The following is a 22,534-nucleotide window of genomic DNA, read 5'->3' as shown; positions in this document are numbered from 1 at the left end:
ACCTCCATCGCGGCTGGGAAATCAACGAATAGCCTGCATTGCGGCCTGAAAAAAACCAACGCAACACCCACTTGCAGCTGCTGAGCACGATGCAAACCCCACGCAGTGCAGTTTTCCATCATCATGTGGCCAAATTTCCCCCACATCATCGCTGGGCGTCAAAGTCATTGTAAACCTGTGCGAACTCGAGGTGGCCCCTCTGGAAAATGACACACAACTTCATTTGCAAGTGAGAAAACACCATATCGCTGACTTTTTCGACACACGCTCACCCAATGCGGCTTTATTTTTTATGCAAACCAGGTACTTTGTGCAACAACGTTTTCATTGTTTACTATGGAGTAAGACTTTTTATACTTTAAAAATTCATAACTTTACTTGTGTATGTTTGATTTTTGTAATTTTGGTTTTCTTTGATTTAGATAAATATTGCCTATTTTTGTAAACTGGTGTGGTGTCCATTTTGTAGTGTTTTCACTGTATTACTGTGTGTTGGTACAAACATTTTACACATTGCCTTTGAGATAAGCATGACTGCGTGTGCCAAACTACCAAGGGAGCGAGCAGGGGTTATTTTAATTGAGTATCTCCATTGCCCTGACTAGAATGAGGGTCCCTGCTTGGACAGAGTGCAAACTGACTGCCAACCAGAGACCCCATTTCTAACACTAGCTATGGCCTGGAATTATGCCACAAGAATGCAGCTGCTATTGAGTCCAACGCTCTGAACAGATGGCACGGCAGCATCAGAGGGATATTCAGAAAAAGATACAAGAACCGCAGCAGAACCATCATCTTGAACAGAGCTATCTGTCCCATCACGTTGAGCATTAGGGACTGCCACCTCTTGAGGTCCAGCTTAACTCGACAAATTAGAGGACTCATTTTGAGATCAGATCATCTCAAAGTGCAGCACAACATGTATACTCAGGTATTTAAAATTGGTACGGAGAATCGGAACACAGGACTACCAGTCCACACAGTCACAGGAAGTTAAACTGGGCTCCAGATCCGACTTGGTGGTATTTATGTGCAGCCCAGAGCAAATAACTAATACCTGCAGACCACAAGGGCCGCAGGTTTGGGTATTTGAGAGGCATAGGAGGATGTTGTCTGCATATAACGCTATATGATACTCATGTGTATCGTCCCATTCCCATACAGTTATCTGCGCATCAAAGCAAATGAGTCTGACAAGTGGTTTTATTGCAAGTGCAAACAGCAGGGGAAACAGGACGCATCCCTGCCTGGTCCTTCGGCATATGGGAAACAGCCTCGAAACCATCCTATTTCCCTTTACACGAGCAGAGGGGTTGGAGTTGGCCAAGGTAGGCACAAAAACAGGGTCCAATACTAGTCTTCTGTAGTACCTGAGCATGGTAATCCCAATCCACCGTATCAAAGGCCTTCTCAAAATCTACCAAGAGCAAGGCCAACAAGATGCTAAAAGATGACAGTGATCTCAGGCCACAACAGAGCCGTCTCAGACAATGTTGCGTGCTCCTCCGAGGCATAAAGCAACACTGGTCTGGGTGGATGGAGGTTAACAGGACATGCCTGAGGCGCAGAGTCAAGAGGTTCGCAAAGATCTTATTTTCCCCATTGAGTGAACTCTGTGCCTAGTCGATGGAGGGTGCCCCTGTGGTATAACCACAATGGTGGCTTGATCGATTTCATCTAGAAAGGAGTCATGATTCAGCAACTCAATAAAAAGAGCCAGCAGTCAAGGAGCAACTAGAGCCCAGTATTTTGCATAATATTCAGTGGGATAGCCTTGTGGGCCCAGTGTCTTCCCAGTTGTTACCGCCTAGATGGCAGTGTCCACCTCCTCAAGTGTGAAGGGCTGGTCATGGTCCAGTCTCTCAACAAGAGGCACCTGGAGAAGGGGATGCTTGTCCAGAAGAGGAGATTCCTGCTCCTCTTGGGGCCAAAGAGTCTCAGCATATAACTGTGCATAGTAGTCTGTAAAGACCCAAGCAATGTCGGGAGCAGTGTCTGAGCCTTCCTGCCAATGGGCGGGAAGCAAGCTAATATACCAGCTTTCCTTTTTTGTCCCCCCAGCTGTAGATACAAGCTGTAGTCACTTGTGATAGAGCGGTCCGTACTAGTAATTTTACCTGTATTCGGACGCTCTTTAGGCCGATGAATCTTTTGACTAAGTGGGACTCTCTGTACTCTTAATCGGTCACCTTAATCAAATCAATAATCAATATCGAACATAAGCAATACCTTGATCAACATAACACTTGACAATAAATCCAGAATACATTTCGGCGAACCCTGACCTTTCAGTCAGGAATAACCACACCAGTTTATTGCAAAGTTAGTGAATTTATTTCCCTATATTAACAAAGCTAGCACAATATAAATGTGTCTCAACACCAAATGATAAACATAAATGAACATTAATAGCTGTCCATAGCGGCGAAACAGGTGCAATCTATGTAGCATTTGAATCACAAGGCATTCGATAATAGCAATGCAAATCACTAATACGATAATCTGTAATGAACTAATCGCATACATTTAGTCAGCATAACAAGACCTCAAATTGCATCATGCGACATATGGAATCCTCGTCTAACCTCAAATTAGCATCGGCATGTGGGACTTCATGCAAAAAACAATTTAGCAACATTAATTTAGAAAAAACTCCTAACTAGGGCTCTTATCAAAATCAGCAGTTGGTTACCTAAAAGAAACAATGCAATTGTACAATTTCCTTTCATATTTACCAATTACGATCAGCATACAAGGAAGTCTTCGTCTCACAGGTACCGTTTCTCGATCAGCATGGGTACCGTTCCGATCAGCATGGGACGGGGCAAAGGGGCAGGGGTGGACGGGGCCATTGCCTCACGGCGGCAAGGTAAAACTACTACTTCATGCAAGGGATTAAATCAAAGTTAAAGTCTCTAGGGCAAGAATCATTTAAAGTCTCTTTCTCTCGATTAGAGAAAGAATCAAAGTCTCTTTCAAAATGGCGTCGCAGCAAAGTGGGCCATAATAGCTACGAAGTCAAAATGGCGGGATGTCCAATAATGGAATCATAGTGCAATGGCTGGTAATGGCTGATAATAGCTACTTTCCTCTCGTGCACCTGGTTCTTATAGACAACAGTTCAAATCCAGTAGGGTCTTCCATTGGAGGGTTCATAGGTTAGCTTCAAATTGTCCAATCAAAAACGACAGTTCTCAAGCTTTTACTTAAGCATACATTATCCTTGGAGATGGGTACGCAAGTTGCAACATTGTATACCAATTAGCTCACTTTCAGAGCCTCCATTGTCCGCACCTGCAAATCGACCTTGGAGTAAAGAGAAAATATGCCAGGCTGGCACGAAACCTTAAGATAAGCATGTGAACGATCTCAGTGGAAAAGTACAGCTTCAAGCAAAAATACACGTTTAATAGCACATTGGAAAAATACGAGCATCTAAACCGTGAGACCAGGCAACTAGGCCAAAGCCTCCGCTAAAGTAATGCTAAGCTAACGCATTTCAAACAGGCAAATTGTAGCATACGTTTATGATTATGTCGGATTAGTGCAATTCTAATACATCACGTTATATAAAGTACGCTTATAAATATTGGCAAACTACTCTAAGGGCACATTTTGTCCCCGTACAATCTTTATTAGTTCGGTTAAAGTCACACATGATTATTTCACACTACGTTTACGCTAATAAATGTAAAACCTTCATTTTCTGCTTCATCACTTGCCAGATGTTTTGCTGGTTCCAGTGAGACATTACGTATCTCATCCTGAACAGCAGAAGCTGCTGCAATACATCATCCTGCGGATTTTCTAGCAAGGCCCTCCTCCAACCGAACAGCCCTCCCTTCAAGGGAGGTTATGTGGCTAAACCTCTCCCTCTCCTTCTGGTGTAGGAACCCGTTTGCAAAGCCTCTGGATAGTGGCTTCACCCGCTGCCCAGAGTACAAGCAATGGCCACCATTCAGTCATTAGATTCAAAGTACGCTTTAATTTCCAGTTCCACTTCCTCAACGTATTTCTCATCCTGAAGATTCCAGGCAGTGAGCTGCCATATTGGGCGAAGCTCATCAGCGGCCGCACCCATGCGTAGCTGTAGGAGTCTGGCCTGGCTTATAGTGGGTACCTTGTAGTACTTACACCTTGTGCCAGGTCTAGTTATCCCTTATTAGTAGTGTTCTAGCAGCTTAGGCTGATAGAGGTAGCGATAGCAGAGCAGCTTAGACTGAACTAGGAGACATGCAAAGCTCCTACTATACCACTTATATCATATAGCACTATATCATAAGAAACACAATACTCAGAGTTACTAAAAATAAAGGTACTTTATTTTAGTTACAATATGCCAAAAGTATCTCAGAGCATATACTCCCTTAGGAGGTAAGTAATATACACAAAATATACACACAAACCAAAATCAGGTAAGTAAACAGTTAGAAAAGTAGTGCAAACACTGTAGAATGCAATAGGAGACAATAGGCCTAGGGGCAACACAAACCATATACTCCAAAAGTGAAATGCGAACCACGAATGGACCCCAGGCCAAGTGTAGTGTGTAGAGGGTCGCTGGGAGTGTAAGAAAACACTAATGGTGTTCAAGATACCCCACCCCAAGACCCTGAAAGGTAGGAGTAAAGTTACCCTACTACCCCAGAAAGCCAGTAAAGTTGAGATCGGGGATTCTGAAAAGACAACAACTGACTGCAAAGCACTGAAGATTGATTCCTGGACCTGCAAAGGAAGGGGACCAAGTCCAAGAGTCACTGAAGTGTCCAGGTGGGGTAGGAGCCCACTAAGCCCCAGATGAAGGTGCACAAGGGCTGCCTCCGGGTGGAAGAAGCCAAAGATTCTGCAACAACGGAAAGTGCCAGGAACTTCTCCTTTGGTCAGAAGATGTCCCACGGCGCGCGGGAGGATGCAGAGTTGTTTCCACGCAGAAAGACTGCAAACAAGCCTTGCTAGCTGCAAGAGTTGCAGTTGAGGGTTTTGGGTGCTGCCAGGGCCCAGGAAGGACCAGGAGGTCGCCCCTTGGAGGAGGAGACAGAGGGGGCACTCAACAACACAGAAAGCCCATGCAGAAGCAGGCAGCACCCGCAGAAGCACCTGAACAGACGTTCAGAAGATCTGAGCATGACGGTCGTCTCAGCACAACCAAAGAGGGTCCCACGAAGTCGGAGTCCAACTCAGCAAGTTGGGCAATGCAGGACGGAGTGCCGGGGACCTGGGCTATGCTGTGCACAAAGGAAGTCGTGCAAAAATGCACAGAAGCCCTAGCAGCTGCAGTTCACGCAGTACACAGGATTACTGTCTGGCGTGGGGAGGCAAGGACTTACCTCCACCAAATTTGGACAGAAGGGACACTGGACTGTCGGGGACACTTGGCTCCAGCTCCTGTGTTCCAGGGACCACGCTCGTCAAGATGAGAGGGGACCCAGAGGACCGGTGATGCAGAAGTTTGGTGCCTGCATTAGCAGGGGCAAGATTCCGTCGACCCACAGGAGATTTCTTCTTGGCTTCCAGTGCAGGGTGAAGGCAGACAGCCCTCAGAGCATGCACCACCAGGAAACAGTCGAGAAAGCCGTCAGGATGAGGCGCTACAATGTTGCTGGTAGTCTTCTTGCTACTTTGTTGCAGTTTTGCAGACATCCTGGAGCAGTCAGCAGTCGATCCATGACAGAAGTCGAAGAGAGAAGTGCAGAGGCACTCTGGTGAGCTCTTGCATTTGTTATCTGATGAGAAACCCACAGGAGAGACCCTAAATAGCCCTCAGAGGAGGACTGGCTACAGAGAGGTAAACACCTATCAGGAGGGGTCTCTGACGTCACCTGCTGGCACTGGCCACTCAGAGGTCTCCATTGTGCCCTCACACCTCTGCATTCAAGATGGCAGAGGTCTGGGACACTGGAGGAGCTCTGGGCACCTCCCCTTTCCTTTGTCCAGTTTTGCACCAGAGCAGGGTTGGGGGGATCCCAGAACCGGTGTAGACTGGCTTATGCAAGGAGGGCACCATCTGTGCCCTTCAAACCATTTCCAGAGGCCAGGAGAGGCTACTTCTCTCAGGCCCTTAACACCTATTTCCAAAGGGAGAAGGTGTAACACCCTCTCTCAGAGGAAATCCTTTGTTCTGCCTTCCTGGGACTGGACTGCCCAGGCCCCAGGGGGGCAGAAACCTGTCTGAGTTGGCAGCAGCGGTAGCTGCAGAGAAAACCCCAGAGAGTTAGTTTGGCAGTACCCGGGCTCTATGCTGGAGCCCCGGGGATGCATGGAATTGTCCATCCAGTACCAGAATGGTATTGGGGGGACAGTATCATGATCTTAGACATGTTACATGGCCATGTGACGCTACATAGAGGTATTGACCTATATGACCTATATGTAGTTCACACGTGTAATGGTGTCCCCACACTCACAAAGTCCGGGGAATTTGCCCTGAACAATGTGGGGGCACCTTGGCTAGTGACAGGGTGCCCTCACACTAAGTAACTTTGCACCTAACCTTCACTAAGTGAGGGCTAGACATATAGGTGACTTATAAGTTACTTAAGTGCAGTGTAAAATGGCTGTGAAATAACGTGGACGTTATTTCACTCAGGCTGCAGTGGCAGTGTGTAAGAATTGTCTGAGCTCCCTATGGGTGGCAAAAGAAATGCTGCAGCCCATAGGGATCTCCTGGAACCCCAATACCTTGGATACCTAGGTACCATATACTAGGGAATTATAAGGGTGTCCCAGCGTGCCTATCAGAATTGCTAAAATTAGTGACTAGCCTGCAGTGACAATTTTAAAAGCAGAGAGAACAAACACTGAGGTCCTGGTTAGAAGAGCCTCAGTGATACAGTTAGGCACCACACAGGAAACACATACAGGGCACACTTTATGAGCACTGGGGTCATGGCTAGCATGATCCCAGTGACACAGGCCAAAACAAACATACATACAAGTAAAAATAGGGGTAACATGCCCGGCAAGATGGTACTTTCCTACAGTAGCAGCACTGGGGCATAGTCTGATATTCCTTGCAGGAGTATCTGTATTTGGGTAAAAGAATGGCAGTCAGTGGCTACAATTCTCAATGATGTTAAAAAGTACCTTCTAAAATTTTTAGATGCGACGCCGCTCAAAGACTGACTAAACGTCAGGCCACATGGAGACTTATCATGGTCTTTGGACTTTTCTATAACTCATGCTAAGGTACTTTTTAACATCATTGAGCGTTGGAGCCTTTCAATACAACTGAACACTTCCATAATTTTGGAGCCTTGAAAAAGTCAATTCTGACGAAACACGTGTCGGCTGTTTCCTTTCAATTATGAGAACTGTATTGGCTTTCTGACATCATGCCTAGTGTGTTTTACTAGATCAGATGACTTGTTTCCTGAGACACCACAGAGGAATAATTTGATTTCACTACGATTCTGCAATGTGCCGTGGTTTTTCTTCTTTTCATATATGTACTGTGGCCTTTCCAAGGTGACAGCTTACACACCCTGTGGCTGGGTGTTAAACCACTCGAGCACTCCCTCTTTCAACTAAGACTTTCTTGCCATGGACTTTGCCCATAGATGTCAGCAGAAAGTTTTGAAGTGCGCACCATCTATACACAGCCACAACTGTTGATGCTATTGATGTATGTATTCTGTTAAAGGGTCCCCCTTTTTCACCTATGTGACTCAAGGTTACAGGAGTTCTTCTCCCTACATTATTTTGCTGACAAGACACACATCTGTGGCACAATTCTTCCACTAGACCTCTAAATTGGAGATTGAACCATTTCTGCCTAAATAATCTCACCATGGCATCCCTTCTGATGTGTGCAGAGCCATGAAGATGTCTTGCCATGGGGAATAACAGACTATCAAGCAACATAGGTCTTACATCAGCTGAAACCCAAACCTCATTTGCATTTTTAACACAATGCTGTGATCCATCCTTGCTGCTCTGCCCAAGACACTTCCCTTTGCTGTCGCTTGATTTTCTCTTAAGTAGCAGCGACCTACAACAGCACTGAAAGGTGGTGTCCTCATCAGATTTATTTGCATATGCTGTTAAAAGCTCATGCCACAATTGCACAATACCGAGCAATTTAATCAGCATATCTTTTTCCAACAGTCACATAATTGTTACTATTTAATAATAATAAATTATACACACTCTTTAAGAAATGTATATTTACTCACAGTTAAATATATATATATGTGTGTGTGTGTATGCGCACACACACACACACACATATATATATATATATACACACACACACACACACACACATACTTTTTTTTTTTTTTTTTAAATAATATTGACAAGCAGTCGACCTCTTCAGTGTTGCCATATCTACCCCTGAACTTGGATCAACGGGACCTCTTCATTGTGAAACACCAACTCCACCTTGCACCGTATGACCTCCATTCTGGTAACACCTTGCTTTTCACCAACATTCCCTACATACGGCTGATATTAAAAAAAAAAAAAAAAACTTTTCTGAGCCAGCTTTATCTGTACAAGGATACATTTCTCCTTGAGCCTTTTCTGCTTCATCTCTTGTTCGCTACAGTACTTAGCATACCTCAGGATCTCATCTAAAGGTTTAGTCTGCCAACAATTCACTTTCTGTTGTATGTTAATACTGATCTCCAGAAACAACCCAAGAACGATCTGTGACACAAAAAGTCCCATATCTCCCCTTTTGGGATTCTCTTGTCCATTTTGCCGTTTAAACACCTGTAACAACCGTTCATATTAAGCAAGCACTAATTCTTCCGTTTTTTTCAGTCTTTCTAGTTATTTTCAATGTCCTTTGCTGTAACCTTTCCCTTCAAGAAAGTAATCACCTCATTGTACTTTGTTATGACTGTAGTCGAAGGTTGACAGGAATGTGCATCCCTTGGGGGCTCTACATGCAGCCCTTATACAGCTATCTTACTTTCAGCCCATAGATCACTCAGTACCACAACATCGAAAAAAGTGTTCTAATATGTCCACAAAAGTTTCAGACCTGCCAACCTCTATCTACCATTGCGCAAGATCCCCTCTCAGTTTATGAAAGTTGTTTGTGAATGTCATAAGATCACCTCAACTCCATGGCACAAACATATCCTATAGTAGGCATCACCCTCATTAGGAAAATTAAAGCCACATCCTTATCTGGGGTTACTGGAGGTAGTGTACCTTTTTATCACTACAATTTCTGGTTGCTTCTTTGTTTTTTTTAATTCCCTGCTTTTTCGACCATTTGTCAAACTCTCTCCACTTTTGAATACATTTAACCAATTTGGCAAGGTCTAGCTTTATTCCTGAAGATAGCATAGTGAATCACTTTGTCATCTAACAATGTTCTGATATCTTGCTGTAAGAGAGATCTGCTTGTGTTTTCCTGCCAATTCTGTTAACTTCTCATGTGTGGTAGCTCAATCCTTGTAATTTCTTTACTCAGGTTTATCAGTTAATTTTTCCGGTATTGATTCAAATGTGAAATGTCTAAACATCCTCTGATGATTTCTTCTAGTTCCACCTTCAGTTTTGGCACATCTAGGGGTCTCGCCCTTCCTTGACTTGTGGATGGTATATCTGTATCTCCTTGTTCTCCTATTCTCAGGGATTTCCTCAAACCACTGAGGCAATATCTCATTATTCAACAGTCCAATTTACCATGGAGCAATTGGAGTTGTAAAAACATTCTTTCTCCCTTCTCATAAATAGTGGACATTCTGCAGTAGGGTACATGCAACAATCTGAATTTTGCGATGTTAGGATAAACTCTCCTGCAACTACTCCAACTACAGCTCCTGAAACAACAGGGTTTGGGCCAATGTTTACTGGTGCAGATAAAACAAGGATTGCTCATGTCTGAGCTGGCATTGGAACTGTCACAACAGAAGCTGAAACACCTGGCGCAATTGCAGTAGGAGCCGTTAAAGCATGTGCAATTGCAATCAAGTTGGGAGTGGTGTCCCCCCCCCACTCGGGTCAACAGGGGCTGTGGCGAGTGCACCACTACTTGCGGTATCTGAATTCGATGATGGAGCAACATAAGTCAGTTGGCGAGTGCAACAGAGCATCCAGAATATCATCCCCAGAATCACTGTCTGTTTTAGTTTTCGTAGCAGCATCATCATCTTCATTTCCCCACTTTTGATTCTTTTTAGGCCTTTCTGTTATCAATGCAAGGTATATTCTAGCTCCCTCAACTACACATTTCCTCCATCTACACTGTCTTCTTCCAATTTAGCATCAGCATAATTTCACACAGTTCTTTTTGCTCTATTCGGACACCTTTATTTCCCTTTTATATGAGCTGCATGCTCCCAAGCACTTAATGCTTCCTATCCTATAGGTTCAGGTACATGAGGTGGTTTCATCTCATATTTCCCTTAAATTTTCAATTACCTTCAAATCTAAAGTACCATATTGTGGAAATCTTAATTCTCACTCCCCGCAGCGCCTCACACCCTCCTTTATAATGTTCTTGTACACTAAATTTGACGACTTCAAGCAAGTACAATAAACAAATAACAGTTGTCTGCTCCACTAAACAATTCAAAGTAGTTCATTCACACAAGTGTGAACCAAAAAATACCAATTTTCAACTTCTCTATACACACAGATGAAATCTCGAGCAGCAGAAATCAAGTGACTGATGTAGTTTCCCCTTTGAGCAATAGGTTCTAACACCAAACATTATAAGTACAAACACAATAATCTGTTATGGGCCTTATTTTCAATTGTACAGATACTGGTACTGCACTGACACCACAAAACCTTAGCAGAGAATTAATATCACAATATTTCTCATCTATCCCAGGAACTTAGACTGCGCCAAGGCCTATAACAAGTTCAACTGCTCAGCATCAAATGTGTATATGCACATTTACACAATTAAATCATAGATATTACCAGAACGCAAGACATAACTCCAATACAATAACATAGGCTCAACATAGACAATTACAACGCATAAGCCTTTTGATACTCGCACCTCCACCACTGTAAATGCTTTCAGAACCGCCACAGTCCTTCAATCATCAAGGTTGGGCCATGGACTTTAGGGACCTGGGCAATTCTAAACTTGAGCAATTTCATTAATTTTGGCTCCTTTTCTCCTGTGACATTAACCATCACTCTGCTACCACTTGCCAGAGCAGGTATTCTTGTATTTCAAAAGTCAAGCATACCAATTAAATGACCCCTGCCATTCTTCGTATGGACCTTTGTTAGTCGACAAGGAGAGATGATAAGGAGCAATCATTTACATCAAACACCATGAACAGTGAAGTCCAAATGGGGATTCACAAGAATCAATAAAGACGTTTAATTAACAAATTAATTCAAATTGATTTATTAATTTAGTAAATATTAAATTTAGAATCTGTTGATACAGATTTATAAAAATCCATTAGTTGAAATTTCAGGACAAGATAAAATACCACATTAGTGAGAATTACAAATAAGAGAGAAAAATACAGTGTGTCTTCCTTAGAGGAAAGGTTTTAAGCAAGCTGAGGTCTCCGTTTCAGAAACCCAAATGAAGGGCTCTGATGAGAGAATAAAAATGCATAGGCATGAAGCCTCGGCACTTAAGCAAGTGAATTAGCAAAGCTGGAAAGTTTTTTCAGCTCAAAATCAGCAGCCATCCCTAAGGTCTGCTCCCTAGGTTCTGCAGCAAGCTCTTCATAACGGTTCTCTAGGAGAAAAAGGGAAGCTTTCTGAAAGGAGGAGAACCAATAATCTGAAAAACACAAACTAATGAAATTCTATCAAAACATCAATAGCAACAAATCTTACATTTCACAATCCCACCAAACGGTCTCCAACAAACTCTGGGAGCAGGTAAGCTACCCCATTTCTCAGATCTTTACAATAAGCTATGGAACTATGTCCATGGTTTGTTACTTTTGATCAAATCTTGTGGTTCAGACAGTTCTTCCTATGAGTCGTGGTTCTTGTCATCCGCTCTCCTCTCAGTGAGAATCTCATTATCAGTTCTCTAATAAATAACAAATGCCTATTCACTAGCTAATAGAAGGGTTCTTGGAAAAGTACAGCATCTGCAGTAGGAAAGAAACAACATCTTGTGCAAAACAACAGTTTAAATGTAAAACAGGCCTCATACCCTGTGTAAAGTCGATATTTAAAATGGCATCAGTAGTTAGGTTAACTTTAGTCAGATCATTATATTAATTCATGCATGTGCTTTTAAAGCCCAAATATGATTGCATACTACAAGTTTTGCATCATCTGTGCATGTGTTAGCCAGCATTAAAATGAACACTTTTTAGTTACATTTCTTTAGTTTGGAAAACGAGAAGTTCGCTCTATCAGCGACAAAATGAATGGAATGTAGCATTTTATTCCAGAATACAGCATCAAAGAAGAATTCATTATTGGCATGGTCTGGGTCAATCAACCTATTTTGGGGTAAGAAAATTTGCATTAAGAAGAGAACCACAAGGCCTTGATTAACATTTTAGCTCCTGGTGACGTTCTGCCTGTCACTGCAAGGATTGCTCATCCCCATTCCAAATTGTAATAACACACTCAAAATCAAATATATTCCTGGCAAAAACAACGACAGCATTCTTTCACTCTCCTATTCACAAACCCAAATTGCCACATGATGAGGTAACCATCACAGACTGATATAACTGCATCTATCAAAGAATAAGGCAATATAAAATTGCAGTAAACAAGGTGTCCATTTTACCGTTATGGACACTACACCTTGAATGAACTGTACTCGAATCACGATGAAGACCCCATATTCCAAATTGCTTCTCAAAGGGATTAAGACATCGACTTTCCAGACTACCGGACTGCTCAATGGTCTTATTGTTCATTACGTGTGTGACTTCAATCTTAATTACCACATTGACTAACTGGTACCAGATTACCAGAGTTTCATTACCTAGCATTCATCTACACTGTAGCAACCATTAGTTCTTTCATCAGAAATTGTACTGCTTTAGTCATTTCTTTGCACCTCTATTATATACAGTTCAGCCCATACAGCCTTCAACATTCATTTTGAAATTATGTTATCTTTCACAACACCATTTGTAGACCTTTCTTTACAATCCTGTATCTAATTTTGAACTTCCATTGGGGACACCAAAGAGATCAGTATTACTGTACTTTATTAACACATACATCAGGCCTAATGACCTTACAATAGAAAGATGAGGCTTACATCAAGGAAGCTATGGCCTTTTTCGTTACGCCACAATTTTCTTTCCATTCGACATAAGGAGCTCAAACTTGTCTGGATTTTATCTTGTAATGACTGGCTGGGCTCACTCGTTTTTTTTTTGTGGCTATGTGAGCTGCTCTGAGGAACAACTTTTAATTGACTTCCACTGGTCCTCATTAATTATAACCATGCCTCTTCCTGGAACAATCTTCTGGCTCCCCACCCTTACCAGTAAAGAGAAAATCTACAGAAGATGACATGCGTACCAAACATGAAAAACTTACTGTGCAGGAAGCCACTTTATTGCTTTTTTAAATATGCCAAAAAGTGTCTGGCGTTTGCATATGGCTGGTTCCTTTCTGAGGTGTCAGAGTGGACAAAAAACAAAGTACTGGATTCCAACCCAGAATAATTACCAGTGACCTAGACAAATAGAGCAATTCAGCCATCACTTTTTTTTGTCCTCAGTATTGTAGGAAGGTAGCCTCTTTCTAGCCTTGTTACCCCCACCTTTGGCCTGTTTGTGAGTATATGTCAGGGTGTTTCTACTGTCTCACTGGGATCCTGCTAGCCAGGACGCCAGTGCTCATAGGTTTGTGGCCTATATGTGTTCCCTGTGTGGTGCCTAACTGTATCACTGAGGCTCTGCTAACCAGAACGTCAGTGTTTATGCTCTCTCTGCTTTCTAAATTTGTCACTGCAGGCTAGTGACTACATTTTCCAATTCTCATTGCCACACTGCTACACCCATATAATTCCCTTGTATAGGGTACTTAGGTACCCAGGGTATTGGGGTTCCAGGAGATCCCTATGGGCTGCAGCATTTCTTTTGCCACCCATAGGGAGCTCAGGCAATTCTTACACAGGCCTGCCACTGCAACCTGAGTGAAATAACGTCCACGTTATTTCACAGCCATTTTTCACTGCACATAAGTAACTTATAAGTCACCTATATGTCTAACCCTCACTTGGTGAAGGTTGGGTGCCAAGTTACTTAGTGTGTGGGAACCCTGGCACTAGCCAAGGTGCCCCCACATCGTTCAGGGCAATTTCCCCGGACTTTGTGAGTGCGGGGACACCATTACACGCGTGCACTATACATAGGTCACTACCTATGTATAGAGTCACAATGGTAACTCTGAACATGGCCATGTAACATGTCTAAGATCATGGAATTGTCACACCAATACCATTCTGGTATTGGGGAGACAATTCCATGATCCCCCGGGTCTCTAGCACAGAACCTGGATACTGCCAAACTTCCTTTCCGGGGTTTCCACTGCAGCTGCTGCTGCCGCCAACCCCTCAGACAGGATTCTGCCCTCCTGGGGTCGGGGCAGCCCCGGCCCAGGAAGGCAGAACAAATGATTTCCCCTGAGAGAGGGTGTTACACCCTCTCCCTTTGGAAATAGGTGTGAAGGGCTGGGGAGGAGTAGCCTCCCCAGCCTCTGGAAATGCTCTGATGGGCACAGATGGTGCCCATCTCTGCATAAGCCAGTCTACACCGGTTCAGGGATCCCCCAGCCCCGCTCTGGCACGAAACTGGACAAAGGAAAGGGGAGTGACCACTCCCCTGACCAGTACCTCCCAGGGGAGGTGCCCAGAGCTCCTCCAGTGTGTCCCAGACCTCTACCATCTTGGAAACAGAGGTGTTGGGGGCACAATGGACTGCTCTGAGTGGCCAGTGCCAGCAGGTGACGTCAGAGACCCCCTCTGATAGACTCTTACCTCTCTTGGTAGCCAAACCTCCTTTTCTGGTTATTTAGGGTCTCTCCTCTGGGGTATTCTTCAGATAACGAATGCAAGAGCTCACCAGAGTTCCTCTGCACTTCCCTCTTCGACTTCTGCCGAGGATTGACCGCTGACTGCTCCAGGACACCTGCAAAACCGCAACAAAGTAGCAAGACGACTACCAGCAACATTGTAGCGCCTAATCCTGCCGGCTTTCTCGACTGCTTCCTGGTGGTGCATGCTCTGAGGGCTGTCTGCCTTCACCCTGCACTGGAAATCCCGAAGAAATCTCCCGTGGGTTGACTGAGTCTTCCCCCCTGCTAACGCAGGCACCAAACTTTTGCATCACCAGTCCTCTGGGTCCCCTCTCATTTCGACGAGCGTGGTCCCTGGAACACAGTAGATATATCCAAGTGACCCCCACAGTCCAGTGATCCTTCAGTCCAAGTTTGGTGGAGGTAAGCCCTTGCCTCCCCCATGCTAGACTGTAAACATGTGTACTGCGTGATTTGCAGCTGCTCCGGCTTCTGTGCACTTCTCCAAGGATTCCTTTGTGCACAGCCTAGCCTGGGTCCCCAGCACTCCGTCCTGCAGTGCTCAACCCTCTGAGTTGGACTCAGACATCGTGGGACCCTCCTTTGTGACTGAGTTGACTCCGGTTCACAAATCTTCTAAGTACCTTCTCCGGTACTTCTGCGGGTGCCGCCTGCTTCTGTGGGGGCTCTCTGAGTTGCTGAGTGCCCCCTCTGTCTCCTCCTCCAAGGGGCGACATCCTGGTCCTTCCTGGTCCCCAGCAGCACCCAAAAACCTCTACTGTGACCCTTGCAGCTAGCAAGGCTTGTTTGCGGTATTTCTGCGTGGAAACACTTACGCAACCTCCAGCACGCCGTGGGACATCTTCCATCGAAAGGAGAAGTTCCTAGCCCTTTTCGTTGTTGCAGAATCCTTGGCTTCTTCCACCCAGAGGCAGCCTTCTTGCACCTTCATCTGGGGTTTCCTGGGCTCCTGCCCCCCCTGGACACTATTGCGACTCTTGGACTTGGTCCCCTTGCCTTGCAGGTCCTCAGGTCCAGGAATCCGTCTTCAGTGCTTTGCTGGTGTTTGTGGTTCTTGCAGAATCCCCCTATCACGACTATTGTGTCCTATTGCAGTAGTAGGGGTACTTTACTCCTACTTTTCAGGGTCTTGGGGTGGGGTATCTTGGGCACCCTGACTGTTTTCTTACTGTCCCATCGACCCTCTACAAGCTCCCATAGGTCTGGGGTCCATTCGTGATTCGCATTCCACTTTTGGAGTATATGGTTTGTGTTGCCCCTAGACCTATGTTCACCTATTGCATCCTAATGTAATTCTACACTGTTCGTATGAGTTTTATTACTATTACTTACCTGTTTTGGGTTTGTGTACATATAACTTGTGTATATTACTTACCTTCTAACTGAGGGTACTCACTGAGATACTTGTGGCATATGGTCATAAAAATAAAGTACCGTTATTTTTAGTAACTCTGAGTATTGTGTTTTCTTATGATATTGTGCTATATGATATAAGTGATATAGTAGGAGCTTTGCATGTCTCCTAGTTCAGCCTAAGCTGCTTTGCCATAGCTACCTTCTATCAGCCTAAGCTGCTAGAAACACCTCTGTTCTACTAATAAGGGATAACTGGATCTGGCACAGGGTGTAAGTACCACAAGGTACCCACTATAAGCCAGGCCAGCCTCCTACAAGTATGCCACAGCAAATGCAACTGGCATCATCAGACAAGTCCTGTGCTCACTGTTCCATTGGTCTCAAGCTGCACCCCACAGGCAAGGCCCAAAAAATGAAACCAGTCTGGGATTGCTTGTGTTCCTGTTCAGATGGGGCCTGAAAGTTCAGGCTAGACTATTCTTGTTGGACTAAGACCAAGGCTGATTTGCACATAGCTGGTTCCCTTCTGCGGTGACATCATAGACTTAAATAAAACATAGGCTGGATTGCAGCCACCAGTAACTACAATTGGCTGAGATTAATTCAAGCAATCCACCCAACACTTTTTGATGTCCACAAATGTTTTATGTGTCTTTTTGTGCCCTTTCATACTCACTTTTTTTTTTTTTTACATATGTACAAGACCTATGGCCGAAAGTACTTTTTAAATAAAACTAAGACTTGAACTTATTAAGCTTGTAATTCCACCTTAAGAGAGAGCAATATTTGAGTGCAATGAAAAAAGGGGAGTTGCCTCCCTCTTGACAGCTATGGAACCTACTAAAATCTAATTCAACAATTCCAACAAGTCATCACTCTGCCTCAGTTGCAATGTAATCCCTAATAAAAATGGAAACTAAGTTATAAAGGATATACTCCTGACATTCCTAATAAAACTGCTCATGCATTGACATAATCTGTTTGAAGGGTGGGGGTGTTCTATTGAACCTCAGCCATGGGGGTTGGTACCATTTGGTATGTACCATTTGCTTCTGATTTCCTTCCTACTACTGCTCTAGAAACTAAGCCAAGTATAACCTCCCCCTTCAGGATTTCACTCTGTGTTAATAATGGTGAGCAGTTACAGGTTTCTCAGGTAGGTTAGTGTGTGGGGCTCAGCATTCAAGCACCGTCCTGCATTGTAATAAGTGATTGTCCAGCCCAGCGTGTTTCTTTTAAAAAAATAAAAAATATATTTAATACACTTTAACACACACAATACTACACACTACAATATGCACTCAGAGTCTCTGGTGCATGGCCGGTGTACCTCATGCAAGGGTAATCCCAATCGTACCCTCAAACCTCCCCTCCACCCTCTTCTATTGGATAGGACATGTCTGGTGTAGGTCTCAGGCACAGATTCAATGCTGCACCTGCTGCCCTACCCCTGTGTCCTTTTTAGGCTGTCCTCTGACCTTTTTGTAGAGTGAGGCTCTCCCTAAAAGAGTCATCTCCAACCTGAAGCATGCACAACAGAAACAGATAATGGTGTGACTATTCTGCACTTAGCTGTCAACACCTACAGTGATGAGGAAAAGAGAAAAGGATGGCTTCAGCTAGAGGACCCTTCACACTGTGGACACTCTGAACAGTCTCACCCTTCATCCCCCTATCTATCAAATGGCAGTGCTCATGAAGACTAATGAGCAGGCCTCAGCAGTAAACAGATCTAACTGAATTTCCAAAGGCAGCACTGTCTCTTCTTTCACTGCAATGTCTAGGTCATCTCCCTCCATTCTCAGCAACATAAGCAATGCCCTTCCAGCTGTCTGGGAAAGCAACTAAGCTACATCTTGTGCAAATGCATATGCTAGGGGCTTCCAAAAAGAAATGAGCAGGCCTCCTTCACTCTGGATCACTGACACATCTTCCATGTACGTGTGGTGCAGGTATCACATACACATAAGAATTCAAGCATGGTGAGGTTAGCCCTAGAGTTCGAGTTAGGCAGTAGCAGCAGAACTTAACATACGGAAACCAGTAGGCTCTCCCTTGTGTGACAGAGGTAAAATCGTCTGCTCACAGCTACTGTGTCACAAAAACCCATATGCTGCCACCACTGTTCTACATGCTAAGTACTGAGAGGGACATTAGTCCAATGTCACAAAAGAGCAGATACTAGGTGCACCCCTTCAGGTCTAGGACCTTACTGAAGGGACTGGCCTAGGCTTCCGTTCACAATCTGAATTAGTGGAAGGCTGGGACAAAAATAAAAAACCCAGGATACAAGATATTCGCAGTTGGGTACTCAGGGCAGGCAGCACAAATGTACGGCATGTGGAGAACCTTCCAGTTCCAATATGAGTCATCTGCTACAACTATGTGTTAACAAATTAAAAGTTACCTCAATTTTTTGAAGTTATGTATGACAAATTTAGTGTTCCATGTGCCGCTCCTTTTTTTCCAATTTACATAGTAAAGTTACTTACAGCTCAATCTCTCACGTAGAACTAGTCTCAAACAACGAGGTTTAATTATTTTTCTTGCCACAAGCTTCCATCTCTTATGGACACTATCCACTTTCCACAGACTTGTTGAGACTTAGCGCCTCAGCCAAAAACTTGGTTGCTTTTCTGCTCATCCGTCAAAATAGAGACCTTTATTAGCACAGTTCACGCACAAACACTAATAAACTCTTTAGTAAACTAGACTGTACTATATTAGTTTTCTTGTTGCCAGCCGTGCCCTAAAATACCCCTTTGCACCAGTAGGCTTTGATACCTGAACTGTTTACCATTTAGTCTAAAAGATCCCCACATCTGATTATGAACTCCCATTGCAAATGTCTAGGCCTCAACAAACGCATTTACGAGCTACTGGCACTTGTCTTAAAAACAGTAAACGATCTGGCTCCAAACTACTGCTGTGACATCCTATTCCAATACACATGTACAATTAAAGAGAAAATCTACCAACCACGCTCACCTAGGCAAGCCTTGTACTGCCTCAATATTCCGGTCTAACATTTCTATGCCCTTTGCAACTAAACTCCTGATTACTAGATCGTCATGGTAGCTCTTCTACAACACTTTATAATAACGCTTGAAAGATGAAATTCTGGAGAAGAAACTGATTTGGTGATTGAAGCTGTATGACTATGAACTGGAAATTTAAATATTTATAGTGCCTTCACATTTCGTAATGAATTTGTAGATGTATAGACTTTGAATTCACCAAATTAAAAAGAAAACGCTTAAAAAGGTACCTTATAAAAAAATCAGAAGATTGGTTACTATGCCTGTGTACTTTAAATATATACATTTCATGCCAGTACATTTCATAAATTAGTTATTTTTCATAGTATTATTTAAATGCTTGTTGTAATTGCAATTGTATTTACATAGCGCTTACTACCCCTGACGAGGAGTCAAAGCTATTTTCGGAGAGTAGGACGCTACCCTGGAACCCAAAACAATTAGTGGTGGATTAGTCTAGGGAAATATGAGTACAGAATTCAGTTTGGTACAAGTTGATTTGAGTAGAGGATACGTGAATTTGTAGGTAGGTTTGAATAGAATAATGGCGGGATAGAAGAGGGAAGAATCATTAAGTGTTAATTAGGAGTTTATAGTATAACAATGTGATGGTATTTATGGTGACACACAAAGAAACGTAAAGGAACAAAACACTTCCAATATAGAAATACAGGCTAAAAGGCAATGAATGATGAAAAAATGAGAGGAAGACTAGAAAACAAATGAAAGGAAGAACAAAAAGGAAGGTAAGGCTAGGATTAAGATGTTGGTCTCTTCTTAAGAGTAGGATCTTGGGGGGTGGGCTTACCTGGCCTCATGGTTCTGAGCAGCATCATGGCTTGCACACTCCAAACCTCGTTCTCTGCCATGCACTGGTACATGCAGTCATCATCCAGTCCCACACTTATCAGACGCAGTGTCTTCCGAGAGAGGAACCACACAACTGGCACATCTAAGCCATACATGTACAATGTGTCTAATCTAGGTTAGCCAACACATCTCATTAAGCTATGTCTCTTTATCCTGGCTATGTAAAATGCTTCTAATGTAAATGTTACTGAGGGTAAATAAATGAAAAAATAAAGGGTCAAAGCAAATTATTAACAAGGCTCTGATTTTATGTGCATACAACCTAACTTAAATATATGCTTTGACATTCTAAAACGTTTTAATTTAGTACTGTAATTTGAAATAGGATGTGACATTTACTGCATTTTTAAGTAAAAATATTTTGGAAGTTTTCTTCATTTTTTGTAGCGATGTTCAAAACATTACAATGAAACTTAAGTGCTAAAAAGCCAAAACGAATGAACAGCGCACTGATTTAATGACTGCTGCAGTAACCCATACATACTGGGTACTACTGGGATACGTCACTAATCAAAACAAGCCCACCAAAGCTCATGTTAACACGCTTGAGCCCCCTCGAAACACAAATGTAAGATTTTCCCCATTATGTACCACTCCACATACCAGCCACATGAAAGTCAGGTGTGGTCCTGCATTAACAGAACAGTCCAGCACTATCTGTGAGGGAAAAAGTGCCCCTGCGCGCCATAAAGACAGGATGACAAGCAATTCCTCACTGGTTCGCTCCTTGTCACAGAGGTGCAGCTTAAGTCTTGTGCACAGAGAGCACAGGGGACCCACATTTGGACATACACATAGCACTTAAGTCACAATGGAACACAAACGATGATACACATCATGCAGAGATCAGCAATATGCCCCTCAGTGGCAGAATGAGAAAACGGCTTAAATTGGCAGGATTGGCAAATTTATTTATTTTTTTAAGTTGAACATTGAGAGTATGGACCCTGCATGCATGTGCATATATTTTTATTTTGGGAGCGTACACCCTCTTAGAACAAATCCTTAAACTCAAAAGGCACACATTATTTTTTATTTGTTTCCAAAGCGCATGAGAATTTATGATATATCGTTCAGGAAATAGGAATGATAAATCCTTAAGGAACTTATGCGTTTACTATGTCGGTCAGGCATATATCATTGCTACCGGAGAGTCAACAGTAAAAACATCAAACATGTGAAGGAGAAATCCAAACGGACACTTCAAACCCTGTAACACGATGCAAGGTAGAAACAAACCACTGTATGTCAATGGCTTTGCTTTGAAAATCCTATCTAAAGAAATGTATGTTCAAAAGAACGCAATCATGGAATAGTGAGAGAAAAAACGTTTTTTTGCACACAGGATTGGATACAAGCTAAGACAATCATCTGATGCACAGTCTAGCCTATTCATGAATAAAATGTAGGCTGAGAGTGCATGTTGCTTGTAAAACACCATTTTGGAAAATCAGACATTTTTCTTTTGCTTTTTTCTCTCTGAATCTTCTTCTTTCTCTTTTTCGATTTCTGTTACCAGGGATTCGATTTCTTTAGCGTCAAATATCTGAATCGGAAACAGAAACATAGCATTTAAAAAGTAGGCGTAAATTTAAGTTTATTACGTTAAAAGTACGCATAAAGGCAAGAATGAATAGTTCGACATTGCAAAGACCCTGGAACTTTTCTTTCCTACGCGTATAAACCCACCTGACTCTGAGGCCTCTTGTCAGCATATTGACTCTCTTCCTAGCCCTACAAATCTGTCAGAGCTTCAGATTTTTTTTAAAGAAAGCATAAAACGTACATATACATAAATTTGCACAAAAATGCCAAGAGTCTTGTGCTTAGAAATAATGAGCCTTTTGCAGATGAATAAAGTAGCCTTAGCAACCTATGTGAGAAGGACAATTTGGTGATTGAACTAAATGCCATTGTCTCCTATGCTGGACAACTGTCAGTCTCCTATCTTATTATCATGTCATTCTTTATGTTACAAGGGTCCCACGAGTTGCGCTTCAAGGGATTCCGGGAGGAGAGAAGCCATCGCCCCAGCGTCACCCGCGTCTTCGACTGCCTGCAGGACGGGCTCAGGAACAAGGGGGGCCTGGAGGGGTGCGAGAAAGCCTTCCTGGGGGGTGTGCAGGAGGGGCTGGGAGCGGTGACCCGGGACCTCAGCGAACTTGATCGTCTCAGTAATCTAGTGGGATAAACATCCGAGAACCACCCCCTCTACAACAGCGGCCTGCTGAGCCTCGCTCCAGTGCAGAACAAAACTCCTCTGTACAGTCAGCTCTTCAAGCCTACAAATGGTCGGACAAGGACACAGG

General features: G+C 43.4%; 1 protein-coding gene across 1 annotated transcript in view; it reads right to left on the bottom strand.

Annotated features, from left to right (window-relative positions):
* Positions 1-21,066: 21,066 nt before the first annotated feature.
* The window catches only part of PSMA8 (proteasome 20S subunit alpha 8), a 359,192-nt gene continuing 357,724 nt past the window's right edge, over positions 21,067-22,534 (bottom strand). Inside the window, exon 7 of the mRNA XM_069218890.1 lies at positions 21,067-21,771. Within this exon, the coding sequence (XP_069074991.1) occupies positions 21,676-21,771 (96 nt within the window). The 3' untranslated portion in view covers positions 21,067-21,675. The remainder of the gene's footprint in view (positions 21,772-22,534) is intronic.

The sequence above is a fragment of the Pleurodeles waltl genome, chromosome 2_2 (assembly GCF_031143425.1).
Source record: "Pleurodeles waltl isolate 20211129_DDA chromosome 2_2, aPleWal1.hap1.20221129, whole genome shotgun sequence".
NCBI lineage: Eukaryota > Metazoa > Chordata > Amphibia > Caudata > Salamandridae > Pleurodeles > Pleurodeles waltl.
This window is presented reverse-complemented; position numbering and strand designations above follow the sequence as displayed.